A 16,550-nucleotide genomic window follows, 5' to 3' on the forward strand; every position below is an offset into this window, starting at 1 on the left:
TTGAGAACTCTCTGATCTGTTTACAGCCGCTCCTATTTTTTCCCTTCAGGTCATATGAATGGTATCAGATACTTTGAGTGTAGCTCCTTTCACTTGGCATAATATGTTTTAGATTCATTCAAATTCTGCCATCTATTAATAGTCTGTTCCCATTTTTTGCCGAGTAACATCCAGTTGTGTGGCTGTATCATAGTTTCTTTATCCTTTCACCAGTTGAAGGATATTTGCGTTGTTTCTCATTATTGTTGTTAGTGGAAAAAGCCATTATAAATATTCATGTATAGGTTTTTGAGTGACTATAAATTGTTATTCACTTGGGTAAGTCCCTTGTAGTAAACTTACTATGTTGTGTGGTAGGTATGCGTTTAATTTGATTAAAAACTGTCCATCTGTTTTCTGTAGTGACTGAACAATTTTATTCTCATTTTGCATTTTTAAGCTATTAAAAGATGGGGTTTTAAATTAAAAATGAAGCACATATTGCCTCAAGTTTTAAATTTCATGTCTCCCTAATTAGTATTTAAAGATAAAAAGAAGAGTTTTGGGGAATGAGGATTATTTATGCAAGTAAAGAAGAAGGTGCAATTCAAGACAGAAAGTCATACAGGGACACACACACATACACACACTTAGGACTGGAGACTGAAAACCTTAATGATAGTTAAATCCTGTCTAGTTAGCAATTCTGGAAATATTTACAATTATTTAAATTTTTCTGAGATATGTGGACTATAAAGATCTATTGTATCTCCTATGGAATATAGGTTTTAATCTCTAAGCCCTTTGAGGCTCAGTGGTAATCACAGGTAATGATTCTAAAATTCACATTTTACAATTTTATGACATATATAAACTATTATTTCTTTGTCAGAACAGATGAGACATATACCTCTGTCACTGTCGACATGCACAACTACAATGCGGTAGGGAGGGGAGGTGCTGTTGGCTGTGGAGGGGAGCCTGATTACAGTGACATGAATCATGAACGGGAGAAAAGGACCAGAGGTATAGGTACAGTGACGTCTTTTAAGACGATTTGCTCTGAGGAATGGGTAGTACTAGACCAGTACTAGAGACACCCTCTACCACTATACTTACAAGAAGAAAATATATAGTCAAGCAATTGTAAATGATAATAATAAACATAAATAAGTAAAGGTTATTAGGAATGCTAACAGGAAAATCAGTTATTAGAAAACAACTAACTTAAAGTTTCACTACCCATAATGTATTTAAATAATAACAGAGAGATTAAAGTTTATTAAGCAAATCTAAAGATTTATGGCAATATTATCTGAATTAAAAATGGAAATTGTAAGGGTACTACCACTTATAAAGTACAAAGGAAAAAATGAATCTATGACATTTTGTAAATGTTGTAACACTTTATCCAACATATCCTACTGCATATGTAATAAACTAAAAATAAATGTTGCCACATAAATAACTGCCAAATTTTCTAGGACCTTTGTCTATATAGGGCTACAGAAAAATCATTAGAATAAAACAAAATAAATATTATAAGTGAAAACACCTGTTACTTTTTGTTTATGTGCTTAATAAATTTAAAAGGGAGTTTATATAAGACAGCATGGGAAAGAGTACAGTGAGGCAGAGACTCTCACAAAATGCTAGCCAGCACGTAAAAGGTCTCTAACTTTTTCATAAACAGCTCTTTAAAATAAGAATTTCATAGTTTCATTGCTTATATTCCATTATTTACACTTCAAGAATTTGACCTCACATAACATATACCCTTACGTAAAAAAATTTGAAGGGACAAAATTAAATGTAAGGAAATCCCTAAACATTATATAGAGGATTCATATGATGCCATTATATACCATAGTAGTACATATGTAGTCATTTGAAATGAAGTTTTATCAAGACTATTTACTAGGTATTCATATAACAGTTTGCATGGTTTAAGAACTAGTTGCGAGGCACAGGTCTAAGTGTATTATCATCTTATTCAGTTGAGTTCAGTTCAGTTGCTCAGTTGTGTCTGACTCTGCAACACCATGAACCACAGCACGCCAGGCCTCCCTGTCCATCACCAACTCCCTGAGTTTACCCAAACTCATGTTCATCAAGTCGGTGATGCCATCCAGCCATCTCATCCTCTAACGTCCCCTTCTCCTCCGGCCTCCAATCCCTCCGACAATCAAGGTCTTTTCCAATGAGTCAACTCTTCACATGAGGTGGCCAAAATATTGGAGTTGCAGCTTCAGCATCAGTCCTTCCAAAGAACACCAGACTGATCTCCTTTAGAATGGACTGGTTGGATCTCCTTGCAGTCCAAGGGACTCTCAAGAGTCTTCTCCAACACCACAGTTCAAAAGCATCAATTCTTTGGCGCTCAGCCTTCTTCACAGTCCAACTCTCACATCCATACATGACCACTGGAAAAATCATAGCCTTGACTAGTTGGACCGTTATTGGCAAAGTAATGTCTCTGCTTTTCAATATGCTATCTAGGTTGGTCATAACTTTCCTTCCAAGGAGTAAGCATCTTTTAATTTCATGGCTGCAGTCACCATCTGCAGTGATTTTGGAGCTCAAAAAAATAAAGTCTGACACTGTTTCCACTGTTTCCCCATCTATTTCCCATGAAGTGTTGGGACCAGATGCCATGAGCTTAGTTTTCTGAATGTGGAGCTTTAACCCAGGAGAAGGCAATGGCACCCCACTGCAGTACTCTTGCCTGGAAAATCCCATGGACGGAGGAGCCTGGTAGGCTGCAGTCCATGGGGTTGACAAGAGTCGGACAGCACTGAGCGACTTCACTTTCACTTTTCACTTTCATACGTTGGAGAAGGAAATGGCAGCCCACTCCAGTGTTCTTGCTTGGAGAATCCCAGGGAAGGGGGAGCCTGGTGGGCTGCCGTTTGTGGGGTCGCACAGAGTCGGACACGACTGAAGTGACATAGCAATAACCCAACTTTTTCGCTCTCCTCTTTCACTTTCATCAAGAGGCTTTTAGTTCCTCTTCACTTCCTGCCTTAAGGCTGGTGTCATCTGCATATCTGAGGTTATTGATATTTCTCCCTGCAATCTTGATTCCAGCTTGTGCTTCTTCCAGCCCAGCGTTTCTCATGATATACTCTGCATAGAAGTTAAATAAGCAGGGTGAAAATATACAGCCTTGACTTACTCCTTTTCCTATTTGGAACCAGTCTGTTGTTCCATTACAAGTTCTAACTGTTGCTTCCTGATCTGCATATAGGTTTCTGAAGAGGCAGATCAGGTGGTCTGTATTCCCATCTCTTTTAGAATTTTCCACAGTTTATTGTGATCCACACAGTCAAAGCCTTTGGCATAGTCAATAAAGCAGAAATAGATGTTTTTCTGGAACTCTCTTGCTTTTTCCATGATCCAGAGGATGTTGGCAATTTGATCTCTGGATCCTCTGCCTTTTCTAAAACCAGCTTGAACATCTGGAAGTTCATGGTTCACGTATTGCTGAAGCCTGGCTTGGAGAAATTTGAGCATTACTTTACTAGCGCATGAGATGAGTGCAATTGTGTGGTAGTTTTAGCATTCTTTGGGATTGCCTTTCTTTGTGATTGGAATGAAAACTGATCTTTTCCAGTCCTGCGACCACTGCTGAGGTTTCCAAATTTGCTGACATATTGAGTGCAGCACTTTCACAGCATCATCTTTCAGGATTTGCGATAGCTCAACTGGAATTCCATCACTTCCATTAGCTTTGCTTTCGTGATGCTTTCTAAGGCCCACTTGACTTCACATTCCAGGATGTCTGGCTCTAGGTGAGTGATCACACCATGGTGATTATCTGGGTTGTGAAGATCTTTTTGTATAGTTCTTCTGTGTATTCTTGCCACCTCTTCTTAATATCTTCTGCTTCTGTTAGGTCCATACCATTTCTGTCCTTTATCAAGCCCATCTTTGCATGAAATATTCTCTTGGTGTCTCTATTTTCTTGAAGAGATCGCTAGTCTTTCCCATTCTGTTGTTTTCCTCTCTTTCTTTGCACTGATCACTAAGGAAGACTTTCTTATCTCTCCTTGCTATTCTTTTGGAACTCTGCATTCAAATGGGGCTATCTTTCCTTTTCTCCTTTGCTTTTTGCTTCTCTTCTTTTCACAGCTATTTGTAAGCCTTCCTCAGACATCCATTTTACTTTTTTGCATTACTTTTCCATGGGGATGGTCTTGATCCCTGTCTCCTGTACAATGTTACGAACCCCACATCCAAGGAGCAACGGCTGCATGGGTGCAGGGGCCCCAGAGGATTTACTCCATGTTCAGTGTCAGGAGGGGTGGCCAAGAGGAGATACCTCTGTCCAAGGCAAGGAGCAGCTGTGAAGAGATACTCCATGTTCAAGGTAAGAGAAGTCCAAGTAAGATGGCAGGTGTTGTGAGAGGGCATCAGAGGGCAGACACACTGAAACCATAATCACAGAGAAATAGCCAATCTGATCACACAGATCACAGCCTTATATAACTCAGTGAAACTAAACCATACCCTGTGGGGCCACCTAAGATGGATGGGTCATGGTGGAGAGGTCTGACAGAATGTGGTCCACTGGAGAAGGGAATGGCAAACCAGTATTCTCGCCTGGAGAACCCCATGAACAGTATGAAAAGGCAAAATGATAGGATACTGAAAGAGGAACACCCCAGGTCAGTAGGTGCCCAACATGCTACTGAAGATCAGTGGAGAAATAACTCCAGAATGAAGGGATGGACCAAAGCAAAAACAATACCCAGTTGTGGCTGTGACTGGTGATAGAAGCAAGGTCCGATGCTGTAAAGAGCAGTATTGCAAGGAACCTGGAATGTTAGGTCCATGAATCAAGGCAAATTGGAAGTGGTCAAACAGGAGATGGCAAGAGTGAACATTGACATTCTAGGATTCAGCGAACTAAAATGGACTGGACTGGGTGAATTTAACTCAGATGACCATGATATCTACTACTGTGGGCAAGAATCCCTTAGAAGAAATGGAGTAGCCATCATGGTCAACAAGAGTCTGAAAAGCAGTACTTGGATGCAATCTCAAAAATGACAGAATGATCTGTTCGTTTCCAAGGCAAACCATTCAATATCACAGTAACCCAAGTCTATGCCCCAACCAGTAATGCTGAAGAAGCTGAAGTTGAATGGTTCTATGAAGACCCTCAAGACCTTTTAGAACTAACACCCTTTTAGTTAGTCCTTTTCATTATAGGGGACTGGAATGCAAAAGTATGAAGTCAGGAAACACCTGGAGTAACAGGCAAATTTGGCCTTGGAGTGCAGAATGAAACAGGGCAAAGGGTAATAGAGTTTTGCTAAGAGAATGTACTGGTCATAGCAAACACCCTGTTCCAACAACACAAGAGAAGACTCTACACATGGATATCACCAGATGGTCAACATCGAAATCAGATTGATTATATTCTTTGCAGCCAAAAATGGGGGAAGCCCTATACAGTTAACAGAAACAAGACTGGGCCTGACTGGCTCTGATCATGAGCCCCTTATTGCCAAATTCAGACTTAAATTGAAGAAAGTAGGGAAAACCACTAGACCATTCAGGTATGACCTAAATTAAATCCCTTATGGTTATACAATGGAACTGAGAAATAGATTTAAGGGACTAGATCTGATAGACAGAGTGCCTGATGAACTATGGACAGAAGTTTGTGACATTGTACAGGAGACAGGGATCAAGACCATCATCTTATTCAAGTCACCCTAAAACATGAGATCATCATGAGTCTTATGATTCTCATTGCTTTTCAGAGTGAGAAATGAATGGTTTAATTTGTGTTCAAAGATACACAGATGATACATGGTGAGCAGAGATTAAACTCAGCACTCTGGCCACCTACCTCCCTAAGTCCCCCAGCCCTACACTGTACTGTCCTCTCTTCAAAGGAAAAAACTTCGCCAAAAATCAAGCAACAAAAAAGCAAAACTTTAGCCAAAATGTACATAGCTATTCAGTAAACTGCATATAGATAAGCAAAAAATGAATAGAAAACTTAATAGGAGATTTTTGCTTCTTTCTCAGTTTCTGAATTTTCTGTTTTTAAATGAACTTGGACTAGTTCCATAGGTTATTAGCTTTTATATTATCACTGATCTTAATAAACTAAGTAATTTAAGACATCTTTTGAAAAGAAAATATTTCTGAGTTTTAAAAAAAGCACTATCTCCCAAAATAATTTCAATTAGGTGAGCCAGGAAAGTTTGCATTTTTGTTATAAATATTTCCACACAGGTAAATCAAATGATACAAATAAAGCATATCTAAATTAGCAGAAAGTGAATTATATATGATAGCTTTCCTTTCCTGTGGACAAAGACAATTGTTCTAATGTTCTCATGTTTCTTTTTTTTTAAATGTTTTTATGCATGTTCTGATGTTTCAAAACAGGTCTACATGTATGTAACTCACATTTTTAAAAACTCAAGAAAAATACACAACACATGACTCTCACTACTATTATATTTCCAATGCTCACTTGAAATCTGGGAACTTCCACATTCTGTTTTACTCATTTCTGTACTTTAATTTTCATTTCGTGGTATAAAAATGACCCATTAGCCTTTCCCACTCTCTCAACATAAGTATTTGTACAAATGTAGTCACAAATCGATTATTCTTTCCAACTAATTGTTTGAACAACCATCTACCTAATAAACAAGAAGCCTAATATGTCTTATGAGGCTACTTCTCTCTACAATTGTCTAAGAATCCAGTCAGATGAGAGCAGCTCTCCTCTGATGTAAGAGGCTATTGGAGTTTGATCAGACTTCTATAAGCTACCATTATCACAGCCACATGATATTTAGTCCCCTACCAAGTCCACTTGGCAACTCTATCAGGAGTGTGTCCACAGCATATATTTTCCCAGGATTCTCCTTAAGGCCCCCATGACCTCTTTATTCCTCAGGCTGTAGATGAGGGGGTTCAGGGCTGGGGTGACAATCGTGTAGAAGACAGAGATGATGTTGTCTTGCTTGGGGCTGTGGAGGGAACTGGGAAGAACATACATGAATGTGGCCGCTCCATAGAACATCCCGACCACAGTCAGGTGGGAAGAGCAGGTGACCAGGGCTTTCTGCCTCCCTTCATTTGAGGGCATGTGGAGCACAGTAAGCAGGACTAGTGTGTAGGAGGCAAGGATAGCAACAAGAGGAGGAATCAAGAAGGTCACACCCATCGCATACACCATGAGTTCATATCTGGAAGTATCTGCACAGGCCAACTTCAACAGAGGTGGAATCTCACAGAGCAGGTGGCTGATCTCATGGGCTTTGCAAAAGGGATAGTGCATGGTATACACAGTATATACAATGGCACTAAGGGATGCCAAAATCCAGGATGTGGCCACCATGAGCCAGCAAACTCTCGGCCTCATGAGGACCATGTAGTCCAGAGGATGACAAATGGCCACATACCTGTCATAGGCCATGAAGGCCAGTAGGAGGTCCTCTGCACCACCCAGGGTCAGTGCCAGAAACATCTGAAGGGCACAGCCCACGAAGGAGATGGTGTTTTCACTGAGCAGAAAATCCACAATGGCCTTGGGAGTGACAACAGATGTGAAGAGGAGGTCCATGAGAGAGAGCTGCCTGAGCAGGAGGTACATGGGCACGTGGAGCCGGGCATCCGTTGTGATGGCCAGGAGCAGAAGGCAATTGCTGGTGAGGGCCAGCATGTACAGGACTGTGATTGTAGCACAGATCAGCTCAGGAGACAAACTGTCATTCAGAATCCCCATCAATATGAAGCCACTTCCCAGGGTGGAGTTCCAGTGCTTCATTCTGTGTTGTTTCTTTAGTTGCCTAGAACCAAGTAGATTCTAGGTGAATTTTTTTTAAGATGGTTGCAGCATTTTGTAACATCAGAGGCCCCATACAATGACCAATATGAGTCCAATATGGTGATTCCTTTCTCACTCGTAGCTAATTTTATTTCTTGATCTCTGTTTCTGAATCTTCTAAGTATCTTGAAAAGAACCATCTGAATGGAGAACAAGCATCACATTAACAGCTAAATATTCAAAGATCACTAGATAAGAATATTATTCAGGATATCAAACCTGAATATGTATCTCCCCAGAAATTCAAATCATCTTTCTCATTACAATATATCAATATCCAGGTATCCATGCTCTTAATAATTCTTATACCTATGCTTTAGGTATAATGTTTGACTGATGATTTAAGTACCCAGTCACTGTTCTGTGTACCTATTTTGAATATGAAATACTAAAACAAGAGCATCAGTGTGATATCAATAATGTACCTCATTATTTTTTTCCATATACTGTATGTCCACATTGATTTGCAGCCCTCAAAGCTGTAGACACAGTCTTATTAGAAGAGCTAAAGTGTGTACCTTAGTTCACTGGAACAGCCCTACACTCTCCATGTGCCAAAGAGGGAAGATAATTTAGATTGTCTGAGACTAGGGAATAGTGTGCTTGAGGTGATGTCACTTTCAGAACTTAACCTTTAAAATCAAGGCAAACATAGCTGTTTCATTATAACTGTTTTAACTGTTTCTTTTATAAGCTGTTTCTTATATAATAAAGGTGACCCTGGGATTACTCAGAAATATGAAAAACATAAGGAATTGATAAGGAAGCTCAGACTGTTTGGGGGAGAAATAGGGAAAGTTTTAGGGGAAAAAAGAGCATGTGTTGTATTTGTAATCAAGCTCATTAACCTTAGCTTCCCTCTCTTTCACCATCTTAGGTCCCCAAACTACAGAGCCAGGGCATCCACACTGCATTGAGGAGCCACAGGGGAGGAAAAAGAGCTCCTGTTCTGAAAGCTGCCATGGGAGTCTGGGACCCATTCCCAGAGAAGCTTTCTAGAACAGGGACATGAGATTGACAAAAATCAGTCTCACACATCATGGAAACTGGGCAGATAAATCCAACTTTGAACATATTTTAAAAAGTCTGTAAATGAGGCATATTTCTAAAACTCACTTTCCTCTATTATGTCATATATTGTGACATTTCACTAGTTTCCATTGACTTCTACAGGTTCCACAGAATTTTAATAGTAAAGAGGTACTAAAACATGTCACAAAACTATCATCTGATCTTAAATGGTCCTTCAGAGGCATATATTATAACATAGCTACAAATATTTTTATCAGATGCCAGCAAAGCCTATGGGGTCTAAAGACAGATCCTGATGCTACCACCCGGAAGCACATACACTGGTCTGGGATGTAGCATAGAATCTTCCATCAAGCCTCACTGATTCCTCCTCATTTTTAGAAAACAAAGAATAGAGGAGTTTGTGATGAGGTATAGAGCCCAAGCACCAGAGAATCTGGAAGACGGAGTAGCTGAAGTTCTTAGGATCTGCACTGGGCTCCGTTTCTCAAGTCGAAATTCCTCAAGACTGCACCTTTCCCTGAAAGTGAGACAATACTCTTACCTGAGGCGGTTAAATGTCAGCTGCCTGACCACATGGACAACCCTGGGGATTGTTTGAGGGTCAAGGAAGATGCAGTAGAAAATGAGAAGGAAGATGGGACTTTTCCAGCCATATCCAATAGGTTTGATTTTGCTAAGCGATGTTAAAAGTCTGAGGGGTCTGACCAAGGTCAGTTAGGACTCCTTCCGTTCCTTCAGTTCCTCTGCAGGTCTGCTCTGGAAATGCAATCCTTGCTGACAGAGCCAGCTGAATCCTTCTGACTTGGAGAGCTTCTACGGAACAAGAGGATAGCTTTCCTGTTTTTACACCTGTGGAAAATTAAAAGAAACTGCTTCTGTCACATAGCTCCTCAAGTAAAAGTTTCATCTATCTATTGTGCATTAATCAGACAGAGTTCATGGGTACTGATGCTGAGACTTTTATTTACTCTTGCTGGCGTCTGGGAGAAAAAATGAAAGCAGTGAGAATCGGGAGGAAGTAGATATTAGAAGGGCTGCTCAAAGGAGACCCAGCAATGACTGATCTCACCGTCCCTGGGGCCAACACGAGGCCAGGGCCTGTCCTGAGGGAGGCTACCCAGTTTCCTCATCCCACGATCCCACTCCCTCTGTTCTACCCCTGTGTTTAGAGGGACTTAGCCTAGCCTCTCAGCTGTAATGGCCTTTCCTAGAAAGGCTGGTCCAGGAAACAGGATGGTAATGAATCCCTTTGGGCCTGTTTCCTGGCCCTGTTTCCTTGTACTCTTCTCTCGCTAAATGAGCTTGGAGGCCCTGGGTTTCTATGTCACCTAAGGAAGGCACTGATAGCCCATTTCCAAATTACCGACTGAAATGAACAGGAAGAAAAGACCCTTTCATGGTCAATCAGTCCTCTGCCCCAAATTTAAGGTGGGTTTTGAGGCATCTATGGGACATTGCTTCCCACCTCCATCCCCCTGGCCTCACTTATCATCTTCTTAGCCTGGACTATTTAATTCAACATGACTGTGCTCTGTGGAGTCTGTAGTTCCAAGTCTTCCCTCCATGACCTTTGGCAATCTGTTTTGTCCTGTACATACGTATGTGTGTTGGTGTTATAATGTATGCCACAAGCGACGTTTGAAGAGAAAGTGTGCAACTTCGTAAACACTGAGCAGCCAATAAAAAAAGTTATCCAGACAGTACTGAATATAGAGAACATCAGTGTTAATGAAAATCTTTTAAACTCTCTCAAAGAAACAAGACAGATTTCCCACTGATAAAGACAGAAGATAGTGGAGTTCTCACTGAAGTTATAGGACAAGAGAGAAATATCTTCAGAAGTGCTGAGGGAACATAACTGCCCTCACCGAGAGTTTTCTGCATAGATTAAAGCATCAGTAGAGAGTGACAAAAAAATTACAAACAAAACTATAAGGCTTTACCACCAAAGATGCCCAAATATAATAATTTCATCAAGAAGGAAGGTGATGCCTAGGGATGTATATATATTACAGGGAGCAATGATGAACACAGTAATTGGCTCAACAAATAATCTGGCAAGTTTAATTGACAGAATAAATACAATCGTATTTCAAAACTATAACACTAAACTCTTGACAAAAAACAATATGGCAGGGGACTTTTTCTAATGGTACTCAAAGAAGGTTGTAGAAGCAGGGTATTAAAAGCTTCATATCCTCTTATTTACAATTATCTTTTCCTGTATTTTTTTCAGTGTTACTAAGGTACAGTTTTCATACAGTTAAATTCACCTTTTGTAGTATATAGTGCTGCAAGTTTTAATAAATGTATATTTGTTGTTCAGTCACTAAGTTGTGTCTGACTCTTTTGTGACCCCATGGACTACAGCTTGCCAGGTTTCTCTGTCCAGGGAACTTCCCAAGCAAGAATACTAGAGTGGGTTGCCATTTCCTTTTCCAAGGGCTTTTCCTGACCCAGGGATCAACCCACATCTCCTGCACTGGCAGATTCTTTGCCACTGAGGTACCAAGGAAGCCCATATATAGTATACAGCCACCACCAAAATCAAGATATAGAAGTTGTATCAACCTCCCAAATTCTCTGGTGTCCTTTGGTAATTATATCCTGCCCTCCACCAGTCCCCTGCCAACTCTCTGATCTGTTTACCACTGCTACTATTTTTCTTTTTTGCCTTTTCAGCATGTCATATGAATGGTATCAGACACTTGAGTATAGCTGCTTTCACTTAGCATAATATATTTGAGATTTATCCAAATTCTGCTGATTATTAGAAGCCTGTTCATACTTATTGCTGAGTAGTGTCCACTTGTATGGATGTATCATAGCTTGCTTATCTATTCATCAAAGACATCTGTGTGTTCTTTCTGATTTTTGTTGTTTGTGTAAAAAGCCATTACAAACATTCAGGTGCAGATTTTCAAGTGAACATAAAGTTACTCACTTGGGTCAATATCTTTTAGTGAACTTGCTCAGTTTTTTGGTAAGTGTATTTTTAAGGAATTATCTTCCATAGTGACTGAAGCATTTTCATTTCCAATTTTACTTTTCATTTTGCATTCTATTAAATTGCAAAATATAGGCTCTTTAAGTTGTCATTCAAAATGAGGGAATTATTGCCTCAACCCTTAAACCTCACATCTTTCCAATAAGCATTTTCGAAAGTAGAAAAAGGAGTTTTGGGAAATGAGCAGAATTTTTTATGCTTATTAGAAGGAGTGCAATTCCAGAGAGAAAATCATGTAGGAACACACACACTGAGTATAAGACTAAAAACATTAATGACAATGGAATTCTGTAGAGTTAGCAGTGTTGGAAGTTCCCACAAATTGTTCAAACTTTTTCTGAGACATGTAGATTTTTTGTTGTATCTTCTATGGAATGTAGTTTTTAATCTCTAAAACCTTTTTATGGTCATTGGTTATCATGGGTAATTAAAGTTCACATTTACCACTTTATAAAATACACAAACTATATTTTCTTTGTCAGACGATGAATCACAAACCTGTCTTTGCTGACAAGCGCAACTGCAGTACTCCGGGTATGGCGTGGAAGGGGACCTGATTACAGTGGCAGGTGTCCTGAATAGTAGGAAAGGGCCTGAAGCTACGTGTATAGTTAGACCCTAAAGCCATAGTTCCTGGTAAGATGACTTGTTCTGAGAAATGGAGTAGGAACTGGAGGGGAGAGTATGACTTCAAAGAAGAGTTCTTTAAGATGGGGGTTACTGGAGCAAGTGTGTAAACTGCAGCAAATATTTCTGTAAAGAGATGCTGCAGAGCAGAAGCAGATAATGCTAATACCTATTTCTCTGAGTAGTAAGAGAACTTGGTTCAAGAGAACTTAGTGTAGTGTTTGGTCTCTCACGGGCACTTTTTAAATTTTAACAATGAAAAATAACTCAGCCATTTAAAAAGAGTGAAATTCTGTCATTTGTAGCAACATGGATTGTCCTGGAGAATATGATGGGCTCTTCCAAAGATGAAAACACGATGTGCAGCTATGCTAGTCAAGCTGGTAGTGGAAGATGATGAAGTTCTATATATCTACTCCCCTTTTCCCTGTGATGTATGATGCAAGTCATAAGCAGAGAGTCAAGGTGTGAAATGGTATTTTTAGGAAATAACAAACAAATTATATTGGGTGAGGCAATAGGATACTACATTCCTGGGAGTTAAGACTGAATACTGCAAAAAGATAGCACTTCCAAATCAATGTATGAGTTAAATACAATTGCAACAATATACCAGTGTGGTTTTTTGAACAGTTAGCAGATGATTCAAAAATTCATCAGGAAGAATAAACTGATGGTAAAACCTAAGGAAATTTTGGTGAGGAAAAATGGAAACAGAGATTCTTTATTGACCAATGGAACTAGAGAACAGGAGCAAAACCATTCTCTACTGCTAGACTTACAAGGCAGCATATTGTCAAGCAATTATAAATACAGTAATAGTAATAATAAACACATACTATTGAAAGGTGATTAAGAATACTAATAAGAAAATCAGCTATTTAGAAACACAAATTAACTTAAAGCTCACCATTCATCATATACCTAAATAAACTGCAGATTAAACAGTCAAATGTCACTTATGAAATTATTAAGCAAATCTAAAAGAAATTTGAAAATAATTTCTGAACAAAGAATGGGAAATGTAAGGAACTACAAACAGCTACAAATAAAAAAAAACTCATTAGATGAAGCAAAATAAGTAATATAAAAAAAACATCTGTTACATTTTCATTGATATGTTTAATAAATAAGCAAAGCAAGTTTCAAATGATAAGACAGCTCCATAAAGTGTACAATAGACAGGCACTTCCAGCTCAACATTATGACAGAATGGAAAGGGTTTCTAAATTACTTGTTAGCAATCTGTCTGTTTATAACAAGAATTTAAAAGTAGTTTCTTTGCTTACACCCCACTACTTCCACTTCTACAATTTGACCTAACATAAAATATACCCTTATGTAGGAAAATTTGGAGAGACAAAATTAAGTGTAAGGAAATCCCTAAATACATTATAGCAGATTCATATGATGACATTATGTAGTCATCATATTTTTTATGAATATGAAGTTTTTAAAACTTAATTATGAAGTTTTATCAAGAATATTTACTAGTTATTCATGTAATAGTTCGCGTGGTTTATGGAGAAGGCAGTGGCAACCCACTCCAGTACTCTTGCCTAGAAAATCCCATGGACAGAGGAGCCTGGTAGGCTGCAGTCCATGGGGTCGTGAAGAGTTGGACATGACTGAGTGATTTCACTTTCAATTTTCACTTTCATGCATTGGAGAAGGAAATGGCAACCCACTCCAGTGTTCTTGCCTGAAGAATCCCAGGGACGGGGGAGTCTGGTGGGCTGCCATCTATGGGGTTGCACAGAATCGGACACGACTGAAGCGACTTAACAGCAGCAACAGCAGCATGGTTTAAGCACTTTGACAAGCTTTGGTCTAACTGCCTTATCATCTTATTCAAGACTCCCTAAAACATCATGAAATCATCATGAGTTCTATTAATATCACTGTTTTTCAGATGAGCAAACTGAGAAACAAACAGTTTAATTTAGTGTTCAAAGATGCACAGATGATAAAAGGAATCAACACTCTCTCCCTCCCTGCTACTGTCTCTCTTTTCCCCTACACTGTAATGCTCCTTCTTCACAGGAGGAAGTTCACCAAATTTTAAACAACAACAAAGAAATAACAGAACTTTAACCAAAATGTACATAACTATTCAGTAAATTACATATATGAAAAAGCAAAAAATAGAAAATAAGTGATTTTGGCTTCTTTATTAAGTTTCAAGTTTTCTGTTTTTATGATGAACGTGAATTAGTTCCATAGATTATTATATTTGTATTATCATTTATCTTAATAGATTAAGCAATCCAAGATAGTTTTTATAAAGAAAGAGAGTTTTTCTGAGTTTTAACAAAGCATTACCTCAAAAATAATCTCAACTATGTGAGCCAAGGTGTTTTTGGAGCTTCTCAACTGAACAGATTTTAGTTCCCAGTTTTTGTTATAAATCTTCCCACACTGATACATTGAATGATAAAAATAAAGCATATCTAAACTAATAAATATGCTTCCCTGGTAGCTGAGATAGTAAAGGATTTGCCTGCCAACATGGGAGACCTGGGTTCAATCCCTGGGTCGGGAAGATCTGCTGAAGAAGGGAATGGCAACCCACTCCAGTATTCTTGCTTGGAGAATTCCATGGACAGAGAAACCTGGAGGGCTACAGTCCATGGGATTGCAAAGAGTCAGATACGACTGAGTGACTAAATTTCGTTCTAAGCTAATAGAGAGTGAATTATATTTGATAGTCTTCCTTTCCTGTGGACATAGACATATAAATATATTTACCATGCAATTATTTTGATGTTTGAAAACAGGTCTGTATGCATGTAAATTATATATTTTTAAAAAAAAATCAAGCAAATACACATCACATCACTCTCACTGCTATTGTATCTCCAGTCCTCATTTGAAATCTGAGAATTTCCACATTCTATTTTATTCATTTCTATAATTTTAATTTCAGGCAATATAAAAATGTCCCATTTAGCTTTTTTAACTCTTAACGTAAGGGCTTCCCTGGTGGCTCTGATGGTATAGAATCCGTCTGCAATGTGAGAGACTCAGGTTCGATCCTTGGGTCAGGAAGATCCCCAGGAGAAGGGAATGGCAGTGCACTCCAGTATTCTTGCCTGGTGAATCCCATTGACAGAGGAGCCTGGTGGGCTACAGTCCATGCGATTGCAAAGAGTCGGACATGACAGAGTGACTAACAATTTCACTTTAACACATTCAACATAAGTATTTGTACAAATACAGTCACAAATTGATTATTCTTTCCAACTAATTGCTTGAACAACCATCTACCTAACAAGACAAGAAGCCCAAGATGTCTTCTGAAGATATTTCTCTCTATAACTAAGAATCCAGTTCAAATGAAAGCAGTCCTCCTCTGATTTTAAGAGGCTGTTGGAGTTTGCTCAGCCTGTTATTAGCTATACCATTATCACTGCTATATGATATTGAAATTGAAACTTAGTTTATCACGTCTGCAGCCATGAAATTTAAAGATGATTGCTCTTTGGAAGAAAAGCTAAGACAAACCTAGACAGCATTTAAAAAGGAGACACATTGCTTTGCCCACAAAGGCCTGCCTAGTCAATCTATGGATTTTCCAGTGGTCATGTATGGATGTGAGAGCTGAACCATTAAGAAGGCTGAGCACTGAAGAATTGACGCTTTTGAACTGTGGTGTTGGAGAAGACTCTTGAGAGTCCCTTGGATTGCAAGGAGATCCAACCAGTCCATCCTAAAGAAAATCAGTCTTGAATATTCATTGGAAGGACTTATCCTGAAGTTGAACCTCCAGTTCTTTGGCCACCTGATGCGAAGAGCTGACTCATTAGAAAAGACCCTGATGCTGGGAAAGATTGAAGGCGGGAGGAGAAGGGGACGACAGAGGACAAGATGGTTGGATGGCATCTACTCAAATGACATGAGTTTGAGCAAGCTCTGGGAGAAATGGCGAAGGACAGGAAAGCCTGGAGTGCTGCAGTCCATGGGCTCACAAAAAGTCAGACATCAGTGAGTGACTGAACAACAACTACCACATCTACTTGGTAACTGTGTCAGGAGATGTGT

At 39.1% G+C, this 16,550-nt stretch overlaps 1 protein-coding gene across 1 annotated transcript; it reads right to left on the reverse strand.

Annotated features, from left to right (window-relative positions):
• Positions 1-6,835: 6,835 nt before the first annotated feature.
• LOC101115567 (olfactory receptor 2AG1) lies at positions 6,836-7,780 on the reverse strand. The gene has a single exon (XM_015100849.2). It carries the CDS (start codon positions 7,778-7,780, stop codon positions 6,836-6,838), a length of 945 nt encoding a protein of 314 aa, XP_014956335.1.
• Positions 7,781-16,550: the final 8,770 nt, after the last annotated feature.

The sequence above is a fragment of the Ovis aries genome, chromosome 15 (genome assembly GCF_016772045.2).
Source record: "Ovis aries strain OAR_USU_Benz2616 breed Rambouillet chromosome 15, ARS-UI_Ramb_v3.0, whole genome shotgun sequence".
NCBI classification, from domain to species: Eukaryota; Metazoa; Chordata; class Mammalia; order Artiodactyla; family Bovidae; genus Ovis; species Ovis aries.